The 17,918-nt window shown below is 40.0% G+C and overlaps 1 protein-coding gene across 3 annotated transcripts in view; it reads right to left on the bottom strand.

Annotated features, from left to right (window-relative positions):
- The window catches only part of Atp7a (ATPase copper transporting alpha), a 104,398-nt gene that overhangs the window by 32,719 nt on the left and 53,761 nt on the right, over positions 1–17,918 (bottom strand). For 2 of the 3 annotated variants that reach the window (XM_021187687.2, XM_029534147.1), the window contains exons 3-7: positions 12,332–12,821; positions 11,148–11,873; positions 9,708–9,890; positions 3,971–4,134; positions 1,102–1,263 (exon numbers count right to left, since the gene is read on the bottom strand). In XM_021187687.2, the coding sequence (XP_021043346.1) occupies positions 1,102–1,263; positions 3,971–4,134; positions 9,708–9,890; positions 11,148–11,873; positions 12,332–12,821 (1,725 nt within the window). The remainder of the gene's footprint in view (positions 1–1,101; positions 1,264–3,970; positions 4,135–9,707; positions 9,891–11,147; positions 11,874–12,331; positions 12,822–17,918) is intronic. The other variant, XM_029534148.1, reaches the window with a different exon arrangement.

Raw genomic sequence — 17,918 nt, 5'->3', positions numbered from 1 at the left:
CAAACTTTATATGTCCCAGTACAGGGGAACACCAGGGCCAAGTAGTGGGAATGGGTGGGTAGGGGAGTGGAGCTGGGAGGGTAAAGGGGACTTTGGGGATAGATTTAAAATGTAAATGAAGTAAATACCTAATAAAAAAGGAAAAAAAGCAGCAGAAAAGAAAAGAAAAGAAAAGAAAAGAAAAGAAAAGAAAAGAAAAGAAAAGACAAGACAAGACAAGACAAGACCAGTCTCAACTGCTAGGGAAATAGCTGCCATCTTCTAGTTGTTGACAATGTAACATGGGGAAAGTCATCGGCATCAAGTCTCATGGAATCAACAAATAGCTTCTCAAGTTGTTTCACCTCTGAAGTAAGATGGCAGCCCTGCTCTGAGAACCTAAAACTGAAGCTTGGCAACATAGCTCTGTACCTGCTGAGGATGACTAGGATAGATACTCAGTAGTAGCAGCTTCACAGATATCAATGGTATAGCTGCCTAAACTAATAGTATGCTACCTGAACTATAATAGACTGTCGCGCATCAGAACATCAATTTCATAGCACACTGAAAGTGTATAATACAAATATGCATAATATAAATATAAAATACATATATATTACTGCTTAAGATACACGGAAGAACTCAGAATCTCATGCCCCCTTCTGGTGGGTCTGAAGATAGCTACAGTGTACTTATATACGTAAAATAAATAAATAAATCTTTAGAAAGAAAAAGGTTACATTTAACTTGAAAGTATTTGTTTTCTTTTGTTCTGCTTTGCTTTAACAAACCATAACACATCTAGCATGATACTTTAATTTTATAGTGATTAGCTTGAATCTTTCTTATAAATTACACTTTATATCCATTTCCTAAATAAGTAATTAATAGTTCCAGCTTAGGTCTGCTCATGATTTAATAGCACAAATATGCATCTAAGTTTCCTGATGAAGGCCATGGGGGTTGGGTGTAACAAAAGCAGACACACACTAATGTTTTTATGTGGACTAGTCAAAGGGGTTACAGCCTTTTCATTGTCTGTATCTAATGTAAACCAGATGTGATTCCAGAAGGTGGTTGACTGGAAAGGTGAAACAGAAGAGCAAAGTCAAGACTTACTCCGATGGTATGGATAATATCTCTGGGACCAATAATTTCTGGATCATATTTAATATGTGCTTTGTTAGTTGCCAGGGCCACAGAGCAGTAGAAGATCCCTTTGTGTTTTGTGAGCGTTGATTCAATTTTATGGACACAGGAAGCACACGTCATTCCTCTCACCTGTTAAAAACAAAGCCTTCATTATTAAAACTATCCCTTTTCTTCTATGAAAATTTAGTACTTCTAACTAAAAGCACAGGATTGCCTTACAAGGTTTTATCTGTGCAATAAGTATACTTTTGATATGATTATTAAAATTCTGACTTTATGAGGAAGCACCACTTCTGATGGAGCTGGGGATTCTCAGAATAATGAAAAAGATCCAGAATTGATTCTGAAGATAACTGGAGTAAACTAGGCACATACTAAAATCCAAAGCATGGCATATTTTCAGTGAATGGATTATGTAGTGCATGAGTTATAACTTATCTTGATAAAAATTTAACAAAGAAAAAAGAATTCTATTTTTTGTTGTGTACATGTATGGTGTACATGCATATGTATTCATCTGTGGGGATTTGTATGTGTGTGCACCCATATGCATGAGTGTGTGTGGGGGGCAAGAGGCTGAAGTTCGATATCTTCCTTAATTGCTCTAGTTTATTTCCTGAGATTACTGAGGCAGCTTCTCTAGCCAAACACAAAACGTATTCTTTTCTGGCTTCCAAGAGCATCCTATATATGTGGCATATATTCAAGCACAAGTGTGCACATAAGTTACCTGTTAAGCCATTTATCTGTCCAGCCCATTTAAAATATTTGAAGTAAATAAGGGCTAGAGAGATGGCTCAGGAGTTAAAGAGGACTTGCTGTTCTTACAGGGGACCAAGTGGGTTGACTCACAACTGCCTGTAAGTCCAGCTCCAAGGAATCTGACATCTTCTTCACACACATATGCGTAAATAAAAATACTTTAAGTAAATCAAAATGATAAGTAAATACCTCTCAAATTCCTCCATAAAAGAAAAAACATTTTTTTAAAAAAACTGACTTATCAATTTGTTTTTCCAGGAAGCATTTATTCAAAACCAAGTAAGGGGATTCTTGCTAAAAACCAGCCAGCTATGTATTACCAACTGCACTCCCTTCCTTTCCTCTGCGCTCTGCGGGAGTGAATCATGGAGAAAACCAACTGTGTAGCCACTAGCTATCACAGAACAAAGAGTCCATTCAGGCCTGGATTCTAGAAAACTTATCATTTCTCCTGTAGATAATTCTTGGAAATATCCCATGCAAGAATGTCTGCCCTGACTGTAGTTCAATGAGTGCAAAAATCCTCCTTCCTGGAAAACGGTTTTTAGTGAGTAATGGTTTCATTATTTCAGGGAAGTAGCCACAAGCTCTCATTCCCAACCAAAAAGCTATCTCCAATTAATAATCATTCACAAAGGAAAAAATAGTTTCTCTAAATATCTTGCTGAATATAGACCCCACTTAAGCACAGACCCCATGCTTACCAGTAGATGGCCAACACAAAATTAACTCAAAAGTAGTTTGGGACATTGGTTGTTTCATATTGCTCTGCTTGGACATTTTTTTTAACCTTACTGCTTTTTTTCCAGTATATTATAGTTTCCGATTTTGTGGTGTGTGTGTGTGTGTGTGTGTGTGTGTGTGTGTGTGTGTGTGTGTGTGTGTCTATGTCTATGTCTGTGTATCTGTCTGTGAGCATGTGTATTCCTTTCTCATGCGCTTTCTTGGTTTCTTTTTTGTTAAGTTTGTTCATTTTGCTTTATCCTTGTTTGTCTATCTTTTCTATTTGCCTGTTGGTTTTCTTCCCTCTCCCTGCCCCCCCCCCCAGTGCCTGTCCCCCGCCGAGAGCAGGAGAGAATTACTGGGGGCTCAGTCATCACGTGGGTGCCAGAGGGTATTGAGCTGAGGCAAGAACAGGGCTCGTTGCCATAGCACTGTGCCAGGTTCTGAAACTGATTCTGTGACCGGGTGCCCGGTGCAGGTACGGGGGATTTCCCTGTTCAGTGCAACCACAGGCAACTTCCTAAGGGCGCACAGATCGAACAAACTCTGTCAGAGCAGGGACCAGGGAGCTTTGGGTGCCTGTCTGTTTTCTTAAGAGACAGAAAAGAGCTGGAAGAGTGGCGAGGCTCTGGGAGGAAATGAGGGAGGGAAACCATAGTCAGAATATATAGTATGAAAACGACTTTTCAAGAAAAATACACTTTATTTTTAACTCATTAGCTCTTTGAGAATTTATACAACATATTTGAACATATTAACCCTCTCTTCCACAACTTTTCTTATATCCACGCCCGCTTCCCTACCCTACTTTTTGGTCCTCTTGTTTTCTTTAAACCCATCAGGTTCAATTTCTCTTATTTACACTGGAGTTACTTCAGCACACAGTTGTTTTTTCTTTGTCTTTTATTCCCCTCCCTTCCCTTTCCTTAAGAGTGTGTTTCCCTATGTACTCCACGATGGCCTCGAACTCCCAGGAATCCTCCTGTCTCTGCCCCCTAAATGCTGAGATTATGAGCATGAACGACTACACCGCACTCTTTTTAGTTCATGTATTTACATATGGTGTTCAGAGGATGACTTTCCAGAGTGAGTCTCTACTTCACCCTGTGGGTCACAAAAGCCTAGACTTATAGCAAGCACCTTTACTGGCTGAGCCATCTTGCAAACCCCACCCCCTTTTTAGTCTTCAAAATGAGAATACTTCCATTCTATGCTTGAAGAGTACCAATTAAGCCATAGCCTCCGTCCTAGCTTCCCGTTTCCTTCATGTGTCCAATTTTCCAGGTTTTCTGTGAAGGCCTCTCCAAGTTTCTGGTGGAAGTATAGTAAACATACAAAAGTTCCTACTTACAACAAGTTCCAAGATGCCGTTGCCTTCCCCAGCATTTTCCATCACCATAGCTCCAAATCCAAGCTCTCGAATAAACTCTGCTATCACTCGGGGTTGGATAACAGCTGGGTTATATCTGACTTCCGCCTTGCCAGCCATTAGGGCTACAAGTACAGAATATATTCCTGGGAGCATTGGTAAGAAAAACAAAGCAGGTAATAGGCTTTACAAAAAAGAATAATGCTAAAATTACTTTTAATATTTTTCATTTAACTGCAAAAGTATGAAAGAGAGAAGTTGCCAAAAGTTACTACTCACCTTTTTATACAAGTCTTAAACCCATACAATTTAAAAACTGTTTTAAAAAGTGGCCTTAGTACCTTAAACTTATTATACAAAATTTTAATTATGTATATGTAAAAGGGGCAATATTACCATCTTCACGTGCCTCCACTAAGCTTAAACAATTATTATCAACAACATCTGACTCAGCTGTTTGTGTTCAAGGCAGGGGCTCACTATGCAGCCTTAACTAGCCTGGAAACTGCTAAGCAAATGAGGCTGGCCTTGAAGTAGAACTCACAGAACTCTGCCTGCCTCTGTGTCCCGGGTGCTAGGATTTAAGATATGCAACACTATACTTGGCTCATCTTTTTATATTTTTTTAAGAGACAGAATCTTGCTGTTACTCAGGCTAACAAAGAACTCCTAGATACAAGCTGCCTTCCTGCCTCCCAAATGGCCACAGCAACTGGGTCTTATTTATCTAAATTCTTACTGATTCTACTCCCTTCCCTCTACCAGATGATGTTGAAGCAAATCCCAAACATCTTATCACTTTGTGTGCAAATTTTTAAATATGCATCTCCAAAAGATAGACTTCTTATAAACTCAATATTGTAGAACATTTGCTTAATATGAGTGATGTTCAATCACACACCACATAAACATCATTTTCACATCTAAAACCATATTCTTAAACCTATTAGTTTAACAGTTTTCTGTCTAAATTAGGATCCAAATAAACTTTTTTTTTTTTGGTTTTTCGAGACAGGGTTTCTCTGTGTAGCCCTGGCTGTCCTGGAACTCACTCTGTAGACCAGGTTGGCCTCGAACTCAGAAATCCACCTGCCTCTGCCTCCCGAGTGCTGGGATTAAAGGTGTGCGCCACCACGCCCGGTAGGATCCAAATAAGATCTATATATTACAATGAGACAAATCTCTATATTGAAGAAAGAAGGCACTTTTAGAAACTAATAAAACCTGGGCTGGGATGTAGCTCATTTGGAAGACTGCTTGCCTAGAACACGAGACCCCGAGTTTCATCCCCAGCATCCCATTAAAAAGATCACAGTGGTACACGCCTGTGACCCTAGCCTTCAGGAGGTAATGGTAGGACAATCAGGAGTTCATGATTATCTCTGGCTACATAAAGCATTTTAGGCCAGCCTGAGATCCTGTCGGAAAAAAAAAAACAAAAACAAAACACCAATTCCCTTTCTAAGAGAAAGGAATGTATACACTTGGGAAGTCATTGTAATTATAGTCAAGAATCTAAAACTGTATCAATATACACATCATAGTATTATCAAATGACAGTCATTTAAAAATTCTCAAGTTTCACTATCTCATATTAACCTCAAAAGGTGCAACATAACTTCTTTATAATGTAAATAAGTTCACTTCAGAAAGAAATGTTGTTTCAGATTCAAACTTTTGTTAATAATTTCTACTTCTCTAGGCCAGCTATAGCTATGACTGCCAGGAAGATAATTAATAGCACACAGCAAAAAATGGCTCTCTAGGAATCTATGAAACTTGGAAGATACCTAAGAAATTAGGGCCAAGAATCCATAGGTCTAGGTCCAGCTCTTTGGTTGGCAGTTCAGTATCTAACATACAGGGGTGGGGAGTGGGGTGGGGGTGGGGGGAATGGTCCCAGCCTCTCAGAGAAGGAGAGGGGGAGGGACTTGTAAGGGGGAGATCAGGAGGGGAGTAGTAATAGGGATATAAATTGAATTAATTAATTAGTTAATTTATGGGAAAATAAAAAATAAAAAAGAATCCATAGGTTGGCTCTGAAGTCTGATCAGTTCAGAGAAAGTGTTAGTATGAAGAGACCTGTAGGACCAGGTGTGGTGGCACACAGCTTTACCCCCAGCACTAAGGAGGCAGAGACAAGTAAATCTTTGTGAGTTCAAGGATAGTCTGGTCTACAGATCGAGTTCTAGAACAGCCAGGGCTACACAGAGAAACCCTCTCTTGAAAAACCAAAATGAAACAGAGTGGGGGGGGAGGATGTAGAATAAATCTGTGTGCTTCTGTTGAATATACTTAGTAGCCTGACTCAAAACAGAATATTACATTCAAATTCCAAAAAGCAATAATTTTAATTTAAAAAAAATCCTTTCAAACACAATGAGAGCTCTTTTCCATCTCAGAGGTGATACTGGGAATTAAACAAACTTCACACAGGCTAGGCATGGTATACTGCCAGTTAGTTGTGCTGTGTCATAGAGCTCCACTCTTAGAACCTTTGGGCAATGTCTTTTTAAGTAAGCCCATTACTCGTGTAAGCATACTTAACACGAGCTAAGGCCAACAGTGTTAAATAAGAGGTGGTAAGAAGGACAGTGGGGAATTAACTGAGAGAATTAACAAATGTTAAAATGGGAGCCAGGACGCCGGGCGTGGTGGGGCACGCCTTTAATCCCAGCACTCGGGAGGCAGAGGCAGGTGGATTTCTGAGTTCGAGGCCAGTCTGGTCTACAGCCAGGGCTATACAGAGAAACCCTGCCTTAAAAAAAAAAAAAAAAAAAAAAAAAAAAAGAAGTGAGGCCTGGTTGTCCGTGTAAACAGCTCTGAGGAGAAGGTTTCCCCTATACATGTGTAAACAGCTCTGAGGAGGAACGGTATCCTGGTAGTTGGGAGCCCAGGAATACCACAAAGTCACACCGAACTACAGACCTCCCACAAGCGATTAATTGGGGAAAACACAAGAGAGCAGCTGCCTCTGCTCAGGTGAAAAGCAGCAAAGAACTGAGTGGAAGGCAGCCTTTATATAGGATTTCTTCAGGGAGGAGCTTTCTAGGGTAAGGAATTTCAGGGTGGGGATTGGTGGGATTTCAAGTCCTGAGTTCAGGGATTGGTGGGTTTTCAAAACCCAGAATTGAGCTCAGACTTTTTTTTTTTTAAGACAGTTTTTAAGACTTGGTTTATGTATGTGAGTACACTGTCACTGTCTTCAGAAATACCTGAAGAGGGAGTCGGATCCCATCACGGATGGTTGTGAGTCACCATGTGGTTGCTGGGAATTGAACTGAGAGAGCAATTCATGCTCTTTAACCACTGAGCCATCTCAGCAGCCCTGAGCTCAGACTTTTCACTCTACAATGATAGTGTGTACCTGCAGCCTCAACACTTGGAAAACAGAAAGATTGATTCTAAGCTAACTTGGACATATCCATGCCCAGTCTCAAAAAGGAAGGGAGGACTGGCAAGATGACTCATCAGACAAAGCTCTTGTGGCCAAACTGGATGACCCGAGTTCAATCCCTGGGTCCCTCGTAGTGGAAAGAGAGAAGTCAGTCCTGAAAGGTGTCATGTATCCTCCACATGCAGGACATGGCATGCATACATACATACACACACACACACACACACACACACACACGCACACACAATTAATAAATAAATGTAAAATATTTTTTAAAAGGGCGGGAAGGCCTTGAACTCACATCAATCTTTCTGCTTCCACCTTAAGTGCCTGAGCTCCCACACCCGGCTGTTTTGTGTTTTTATGATGTGTGGCAGCAACACAGATAAAGCCTGTACTCACAGGTTTGACTGGTTTGTCCTGTAGGAGGGTGGGGCATAAATAGGTTTCTTGCTTAAGAGGCTGGGAGAATTTGGGTCTTTGTTTCCCATAGATTCCAGGGCTTCAGGAGAGACAGGATGGGGTTCCCCCTGGAAACATGGTTCTTCTCCAGGTTTGTTGCTAGCAGATTCACCAGGGATTGTGATTCACTGAGACTTGAGCAAGAGCTCTCTGCAGGCTCCTGGGCCCAGCCCAGAGTGTGGAGCACAGCTGCTACCATAGAGTGATGCACACTGAAGTTGTCGGGATCGTTCTGGACTCCTCTCAGACTTCCTCAGAGAAAACTCATGTGATGGGGTCAAAACCTGGCATTTTCCCCAGTTCTTCCCCTGGCACAGGTGCTTCTCATGAACACCTGGGTTTAGGGTGCCAATCAGTCCCCCCAGACCAGAGTGGTGCACTTGGGAAAGCAGGTGCCACCAACCATACTTTGCCCATCATCTATGGGACATTTCAACCATGTCCTGGTGTTGGGTAGGAGTTCTAGACTCTGTTCTTGTGGCGGTTTGAATTAAAATGGCCCTTGTAGCCAGATGTGGTGGTGCATGCCTTTAATCCCAGCACTTGGGAGGCAGAGGCAGGTGGATTTCTGAGTTCGAGGCCAGNCTGGTCTACAGCCAGGGCTATACAGAGAAACCCTGTCTTGAAAAACCAAAAAAAAAAAAAAAAAAAAAAGGGAGCCAGGAATGTCACTTACTATCCAGGCATGTATTTAGCTTTCACAAGGTCCTGAGAAGACAATTATAACTGGAATCAGTATTTTGGGGGTAATATAGAAATTTCTTTTTTCACAAGACAAACAGGAACTGTGCAAGCTTCCTCTGAGCTCATTTGCTTAGCAACATTCATTTATCTCCTCCTTCCCTCCCTTCTTTCCTTTTTCTTTTTTAAGACAGGATCTCAGTATGTAGCCCTGGCTGTCCTGGAACTAAAAGTACAAACCAGGCTGTCCTCAAACGCACATAGATCTGTCTGCCTATGCCACACTTTTCCTTTTTAGAGAATCAAGCAAAGCCTTGACTCCATATTCAGTCAGGAAACGTAGGGGCTGAAATGAACAACGCATAGATAACTGAATGCAGACACCACAATGAACCAAAGACATATATATGCTTTGTGTTTCATAAAAAGCAATCTTCTGGCCTTACCATAAAAGATGGTATGTTAATTATACTTTAACTTATTTCCTCAATTGTCAGGCTATGCTTCCCACATTAATCCCTACTGGCTCATTCAGCCCCTGTGAGTGACACCTATCATCAAGTCATCTAGGGTTAGGGCAGCATCAGTACCAAACATAAGACTTTGGTCTCATTAAACATAATCATATGTTTATACGGTTAACTAAGGTACTATTCTATATTGATATACCTATAAAATGTGTATACATTTATAAACTAAAACATTTGAGCAACTACAGAAAAACAGTGGTGTTGATTTTCAAAGATTTTGTAACCTGAAGTTAAAATACACAATACTAGGCAACTTGGATCTTACAAGGAAAGATCAGAGGTCAAACTACTAGAGGAGACAATATATGGTTTGGCTCTGTTGTTTAATCTAGATAAGACAATACCTAACTTATTCATTATCACTTTTTAAAACAGCTTTAACAAAAAAAATTCAGTTTCTCAAAGGCTACTATAGCCATGGCTCATAATAGTAATGCTATAAAGTTTTCAGTAAATTTCATTGGCACTAAAATGGGATTGTAAAAGAAATAACACTAATAAAAACTTCCAGAAATTCGGGGATGTATTGTTCATCAAGGATGATCTTTGGGAAGCCTTGGAAAGACTTCTAAGCGTGGCCATAAAACCCAGATGGCACAGAATCTGGAAATAAGGGACATAAAAATAACAACACTTAAGGGTGTCTTACCTTCTTCTCGTCTTAAATTCCGTTCAATGTTTGCTACACAAGAAGCACAGGTCATCCCAGAGACCTGTATGTAACACTTGTTCTGAACTGATGTCATCACATTTTCTGGTTCATTACTTGAGGGCAAAAGAGGTGTTTCCAATGAGGGCTGAGCTATCACTACCAGTGGCTCTGTCAAGTCTGCTGGAGAGAGAAAGGTTCTTTTCATTTATTCTCTAGCTGACACCTTGTCATAAGTCACAGTCCACACCTCTAGGCCTGCCAATGCATTTCCTTAAAATCAGCAAGGTCCTAAAAGCAACATATATATTGTTATTACCCATCCCCAACACTGACTTTGAATTTCTTTACTGCCCACCTCAGGGGGGTCCCAAGAAAACCTGACTCAAGTGAGTACAAAAAATTTAGTTATGTCATATTCTTCTAGCCATTATCTCCAAACCCAACCCCAAGTACAGAATAACCAGTTACTAGACATTTCTTGTACTTGTATTTATCTACCTTTATCATGCTGCCAATTTGCACACCGGCATCAAGGGAATCTTTCTTTATCTACAGGAGATACCTTTCAGTGGGTGCATGAAAATATCAATAGCGCTGTCACCTAGGTGTATATGTATATATATATATATATATATATATATATATATATATATATATATATGATACAGTTTAATTAACCAGTGAGGCATAATAAGTGTTCAATAACTGATAACAAAATAGAATAATTATAACAAATACTGTTAACCATTAAGCCATCTCTAGCCTTCTCACATAGTTTTATGTATAATGTATGTACAATCACGTACATTGTACAAAACTGTAACCACCATGTTGGTCTGCTTTTAAGTGTGGGGTTTTTGTAGTTTGTTTGTTTGTTAAGACAGGGTTTCTCTGTGAAGTTCTGGCTACCTGGAACTTACTTTGTAGACCAGGCTGGCCTCAAACTCAGAGATCCACCTCCCTCTTTCTCATGAGTGCATGCACTACCACGCCCAATTGTGCCTTTAAGTTTTGAGGTTCTGAGTTCGAGGCCGGCCTGGTCTACAGAGTGAGTTCCAGGACAGCCAAGGCTATACAGAGAAACCCTGTCTCGAAAAACAAACAAACAAAAAAATAGTTTTTAGGTTCATGATATCCTTAGGCATTTTTTACACACTCGTGACTACTGCCATAGGACTCCTTTGTAAGAAGTGGAATTTCAGCCAGGTATGGTAGTGCATGCCCTTAATCTCAACATTAAATGGGTAGAGACAGAGCACAAGGACAGTCTGGTCAATATAGTGAGATTTACGTCAGCAAGGGCTACATAGTAAAACCTATCACAAAAAAGGTGAAATTTCACTGACTGTGAATCATTTCTTTTTGCTAAAAGTCAAATGAAGAATCAAAATAGGAACACAAAAATGTTAACGATATCAAAAAAAAAGTGATGATTACCTGGCAAGGCAGCATCAAATCCCATGTCTTCAATTGCTTCTCGCAAGGTTTCTGGAGAGGTTAGTAGAGGGTCATATTCAATAGTCCCGGTGCTGTTTGCAAGGGACACGTAGATGGATTTTACACCTGGCTTTTTCGATATTACACCCTCTATAGACTGCACACAAGAATTACAAGTCATGCCATTAATGTTTATCACAGCTTCTTGGGTCAGAGGCTGGCTAACTATGTTCAAAGGCATCTTTTGAAGAGATGAGCTGGAGGGAGAGCTGGTGGTACTTTCAACTTCACTTGAAATACTAACTCTGTATTGCCCTGGTGAAATGGCCTCTATTGCTTTTCTCAGCATTTCTGGAGTGACTAAGCTTGCATTGTACTTTACAATGGCTGACCTATTCTCTAAAGAAACTACTATACTGCTTACATACTGGAGTGTAGATAAAGCACTTTCAATATTCGACACGCATGATTTACAATGCATGCCCTCTATGATGAACGTGGTTGTTGAATCGCTGGGATATGATGGGCTCCTTTGCTGAGATCCTTCTGAAGATTTGACCGGTGTGTTCTTCAGGCGCTCAACATCAATGGCTCCCAATTTGAGGTACTTTGGCTGCTTTTTTATGAAGGCAGGGAAACCCACAGCTTCAATCTGCTTCTTTATTTCCTCTGCTGTGATGAGATGAGGTTGAAAAACAATAGTAGCTTCTTGGTTGTCTAGGGACACTAATTATGAAACAGAAGCATATTTAAGTTAGTTATTCCTGGTCCACTTCAGAGTCAATCGCTCTTTCTCACTCTTCTCAATGCTTTTCCTTAGATATTGTTGTGCTTTTCAGAAAATGGGATTGACATACTTTGGAAACAAGCAACATGGTCCTATGGTCTCCATGTTTCTATTACAGATAAAATATACCCAAGGCAGGCTGTTCAGGAAGCCTAAACTCCACAAATCACTACCACAGTGCCTTTCCTGCTAAACTAAAGTTCAACTCTCATAACCTTTCATTATAATCATTAACTTCACAGACATTAATCCTGGGAATATGCTACACCTCTAACTTCAATGAAGCAGGAAACAATTCTAGCCCACAGATCTGAAACTCATGCTTGGGAAGAAAGCAAAAAGTTTAAAGCTCAAAACAAAGAATAGCTTTACAAAATGAGCAAAAAAAAAAAATTACCTTTAATGCGCTGAACACCTTGCAGCTTTCCAACTTTTCCTTCAATGGTGCTAGTACATGAATGGCAGGTCATCCCTTCCACTTTCATCTTCAGCATGACTTCCCCTGCCTGAGGCGTGGTGTGCTCTTCACAAGTTCCTGACTTTTTCTCCTGAGTTCCCATGTCCAAACTGAGGTCTGGGACCAGCTCCACAATCTGACTGGCACTCACCACAGATGGGATTATGGTGACTACGGCACTTCTTTGCTGCGGGGAAATCTTAACACCAGTCACACCCTTGGTCTTGAGCAATGTACTTTGGATATGGTCCCAAGGCAGAGCCAATGGAGCAGCGACAGTCAGAAACACGGTATTGGTTAAGACAGGGAGGGGGTTAGCATTGTGGAGAAGAGCATCAAAGCCCATGTCATCGATAGCTTCTTGGAGGGTCTTTGGAGTCTGAAGTTTAGGGTCATAAATAATGGTTGCACACTTTTCTTCTAGTGAAACCTTTGGGAAAGAAATTTCAGAAGTTAGTTTAACTCAGCTGCACAACATAGGAATTAAGACTATCAATTATCAAGAACCAAGCCCTCCTGAGCCATTTCACGCTCCAATGCCTAGCTCCAGAAACTTAGTTCACACACTGGCCTTCCCTGCTAGGTGTAGCTCTCACGTCTCATCAAAGACATTTTCTTTTCTGCAGCAGATGGGAATGATTACAGAAATCAACAACTGGCCAAAATGAGTACCATGAGGTCCTCACCCACAACTGATGCATCTGTAACATAGATCCTATACCTAAAGCTCAGGGAACATTGAATATGAGTGGGTAAAAATTTTAGAGCCAAAGAATCCACATCCATGAAGCCACTACAAGATAGTTGCCTAAACAAGACCTGCACAACAACAATACCAGTTGACATACCAGTGTAGATGGAAGAAATCTCACAGGGCCCTACCCCTAGATGCAGAGATACAGTCAGCTAATTGTTGCAGAGAGATGGAGGATCAGTCTTCTCTATGGATGGTGGTCATCCCTAAACATATGAACACTAAATGGAATGACCAAGAAGTGTGTGTGTGTGTGTGTGTGTGTGTGTGTGTGTGTGTGTAGGAGTGGTTCTGATGCTAAGGTCCTGTTCCCCAATTGGTTCTTGATTTATCAGTAAAGAAGCCATGAGCCAATTGCTGAGCCAAAGAAATAAATGGGACTTCCAGGTCCCCACAGGCAAGTGAGACAGACACAAAGGGAGGAGAGAGAGAGTTCATCATGCTTCTGAAGGAGAAAAGGTGACTAGCCATGTGAGATCTAAGATGGAACGGCCATGGGCCACTCCTACAGGTGGGAGGTTGGGAGTCTTGACCAGGGACTAGATATAACTGAGCAACTAAGTTAAGGGCAGTGGAGAGGTATGGAGCTAAGAGTACTGATAAGGGCACACTTCTCCAGGTGATAAGTAGAGCCCAGCAATTATGCCAAAAAGGCAAGTTGAAATTGAACAAGTGTATGTGTCTGTGGTTTTCATCTGCGATTGCAATATTCTGAGCGGGGGCTGGTAGCGCAGTCTGTTCCTGGAGCTAAAGCTACATGCAACATGTATGTGTGTGAGAACATGTAGCAATAATAATTAAAGAAGAGGGCATGAATTTGAGAAGTGTAGGGAGACATGGGAGGAAATGGTGAGGGGAGAGAAAGTGATGGAAATGAGATAAATTCCATACTCATATACAAAATCTCAACAAAATAAAAATTAAAAATAAAATGAATTTTAAGGAGAGAATATCAATCAACACTCAAGAATGAAATAAATAACAGCACTAGAAAGTAGTGGTTTCTCAGTGAAGCTTTCTCCTTTGTTACTCTCATTGAAAATGTCTTCCGAAAAGAGCAATGTGTGGGCTCCATGTGGTACCAGTCAGGCTGTGAAGTATGTGCACTAACAAGCACACGCTAGAATTTCACAAGTGAATACAGACTACATTTTCCTAACATATCTTGTCATAAATTACTGCAATTATACATATTTAAAAGGTTATACAGGAAATGAGACTACTATAGAAAATGAAAGATAGGGCTGGAGAAATGGCTCAGTACTTAAGATCATCTGCTGTGCAATCATGAGTTCATATCCCAGCATCTACATAACATTTCAGGCATCTCACACATGTCTGTTACTCAAAGTGGGACAGAGACAAGAGGATTGTTGGAGCTTTCTGGTGGCCAGGTTTGCAGCCAGCAAGAAAAGAAATTTCCTTCAAAAGGGAAAGTGAGAAGGTGATAGATGAAGATACTAAAAGCTCTCTTCTGGCCTTTGAGGATCCACGAGCCCTCACACCTGTGTATATAAATAAATAACCCTTTAAAATATAAAACAGAAGGTAATATGAAGTCTAATCTTTTTAATCTTTTTAAAATGTTATTAAAGGATGAAAGTATAGCTCAGTGGTAGAATAGATGCTTTCCATTCACAAGGCCCTGGATATACTTCCCAGTACCAACCCACAAACACAGGGGTAGGGGAAGGACATGCCCTATTATCTTCCAGGGTTTTTATAAGTAAGAAAGTTCTTTGTAGCACAAATGAGTTATAAAATAAATGTAAACAAAGAACAGTTAATATTTACCAAGTATTTGATAGATGTGCTAGGAAATGGGATTCTTAGGACCCAATGCTGAATATGACACACTCACATGGATCAACACTGGGACAGAGAATATAGAGACGGTGGTTAACCATTAATCCCTGAGACTACAGCTCAAAAAAGGCTCCTTAGAGGAAATAATATATACTAAAATACAAATGGATTCATGGCATATGAGGAAACTGCAGACAAACAGAAGCACAAATGTAGAAAAGTGTGATAGCCTGGGGATGAAAGAATTGTTCTATTATGAGGTCTTATGTCAATAATAGTTTGTACTTTATCTTAGTGGTAATAGAGTGCCATGAAAAAGTTACACAGGAAGAAGGCATGAGATCTGTATTTTGGATAAGAATTATTGCAGAAGTAGTATAGAAGATGATGGGGTGGCTGGAGAAATACCAACTAGGATGCTACTCCAATTGCAAGAATAGTATAATACAACCTCTGAATTAATTAATTAATTATGAGGAAAAGATGAACAGAGGTAGTTCTAAGACATGCTCAGCAGATACAGATACAGATAGATGGTAAGGACACTTGAGCAGGATGACTTTTAGTTTTCTAGTTTGGGCCAATGGGCAGATGGCAGTGGTGTTAAATGGTATCAGAGAGGAGGGAAACAAGAGGTACTTAGCAGATTAGAATAGAAGTGATTAACTCAATGCAAGAACTGTTCATTTTGAGATAGCAGCAGAATAATGTGCGAACACTTAAAAGATAGGTACCATTATTATTTCTAGTACAAAGCTTAGTTCCATACAACAAAAAAATACAATTGACTAAAGTAATTTAGAGTAGGTAATCTCCTTTTAAATCCTCTGTGATAATTGTAAAGTTAAATATTCTGTTTAATTTTTTCCTTTAGATTTTAAAAAATGTGGCTGGGTGTTTTGGCTACATGTGTGTCTGTGTAAAGTGCATATGTAGTGTCAAAAGAAACCAGAACAGGCCCTAATATCCCCTAAAACACAAGTTACAGATAGTTGCTAGCCATCATATAGGTTCTGGGCATCAAACCCACATATTCTGGAAGAACAGACAGTGTTCTTAACTATGCCATCTCTCTAACTCCCTTTGCATATTTTAATAAACTTATTTTTTTATTTCTTCCTTTAGCTTTGTAACTGATAACAATACATTTGATAAACATTTGAAATATGGCTGGGCAACGGTGGTACACACCTTTAATCCCAGCACTCAGGAGGTAAAGGCAGGCAGATCACCAAGTTAAAGGCCAGCCTGGTCTACAGAGTGAGTTCCAAGACAGCCAAGGCTACACAGAGAAACCTTGCCTCAAAAAAACAAAGATTGAAATGCGATCATGGCACAGAAGTTCCTAGGGCTCAGATAACTCTAATTGACTAGCCATTTTTTTTAAGTTTTAGAAGAGAGTACTAGTGTAAATGATCCAAAATATAAATGGAAAAACAATTTATATTGGTTTTAGATTATATCATATAACATTTTCTATGAAAAAGCAGAGAAATAAAAGCTATGCATGATGGTGCACTCCTATTATTCCTGTATTCAGGGGGATAAGGTAGGAAGATTGTGAGTTCAAGGTCAGCCTGGGCTATAGTGCATGGACCAATAGTAAGACTTTGCCCTAAAAGACAACATACAGGTTCTAGAAAGATGCCTAAAAGCACTGACACCTCTTTCAAGGAACGGGGATTCAATTCCTGACACCATATTGCAGCTAACAACTATCTGTAATTCCAGTTCCATCATCATCTAGACTCAACATTATCTTCTTGCCTCCATGGGCACTACACATGTACATGGTGCACAGATATACATGTAGGCAAAATACCCATATATACAAAATAAAAATAAATAAAGCTTGGGCTTGGAAAGATGGCCTAGTAAGAGTATTTACTATACTTGCAGAAAACCCTGGTTCAATCCCCATCACCCACATGGCAGTTCACAGCCTTATTTTTAACTCCAGTTCCAGGGGCTCCAATGCCCTCTAAAGGCATAAAACTACATCTAGGCAAAACACCCATACATATAAAATAAAATAATAAAATTAAAACATTTTTTTCAAATTATAGTTTATAAATATATAGCTTTTTAAAGGCTAGCTTTCTCATTATATAATGACTTGTAGCCAGTATCAATGCAGTTCCTTGTTATTAAATAGATCTCTTTTAATGTCAGTCATCTGAAGCCCATGCCATTCTGATTAAGGAAACAAATGCAAGTGTATATTTTCTTAGCCTGTGCAAGGACCTCTGGTAGTCTTAAATGTTGCAAAGAAAAGGTTTTAAGGTACTTTAGACAGTCTAGCTAAAGGGGAAGTGGGAGAAAAGACCGCTGGTTGTCAGGGCCTATGTGTCCATTGGGCTTAGGCAGTAAGTACAGGGCGGTTTCAGGAATGGTGGCATTGTGCTGCCTGGTGCTGGTACTGCTGCTGCTGCTGCTGCTGCTGCCGCTGCTGCTGCTGCTGCTGCTCTTAATGAATCTGCACATGCATTTCTGAGAGCCGCTACATGGGACAGGAACATTCAGGAGTAAACTTTTATATTAAGATACCTTCAAACAATTATCTTTTCAGCTAAAACTTTAAGATACAAATGGAACATGGCCAGAAGCATTCCTTGTCCTAACCTTTTGAACACGTGCTCCACTACCTTAGGCTAAGCATGACACACACTTTGTCTATTATCTTTCCTTCTTAAATCATGGCCTTACCTAACACAATCGGGCATGTACTGTGTAACTGAGCATGCTCAACAATGGGCCAGCCCCTGCATGAAAATATGTAGGATCTGAAATTTTAAAAAGCCCCAAGCTTCCTTTCTAACAGGTAAGCCCAGCTTTGGAAATAATACTGTAATCACCTTCACTATAGTAGGCAGTATGTCTTTCTCCAGGCCTTTATGTTTTAGCTGTGCTTGTTTTAGCTTTTGTACTCAGCAAGACGGGAACCTATTCTTTTTTTTTTTTTTTTTT

Source organism: Mus pahari, chromosome X (genome assembly GCF_900095145.1).
Source record: "Mus pahari chromosome X, PAHARI_EIJ_v1.1, whole genome shotgun sequence".
Taxonomy (NCBI): Eukaryota; Metazoa; Chordata; class Mammalia; order Rodentia; family Muridae; genus Mus; species Mus pahari.
This window is presented reverse-complemented; position numbering and strand designations above follow the sequence as displayed.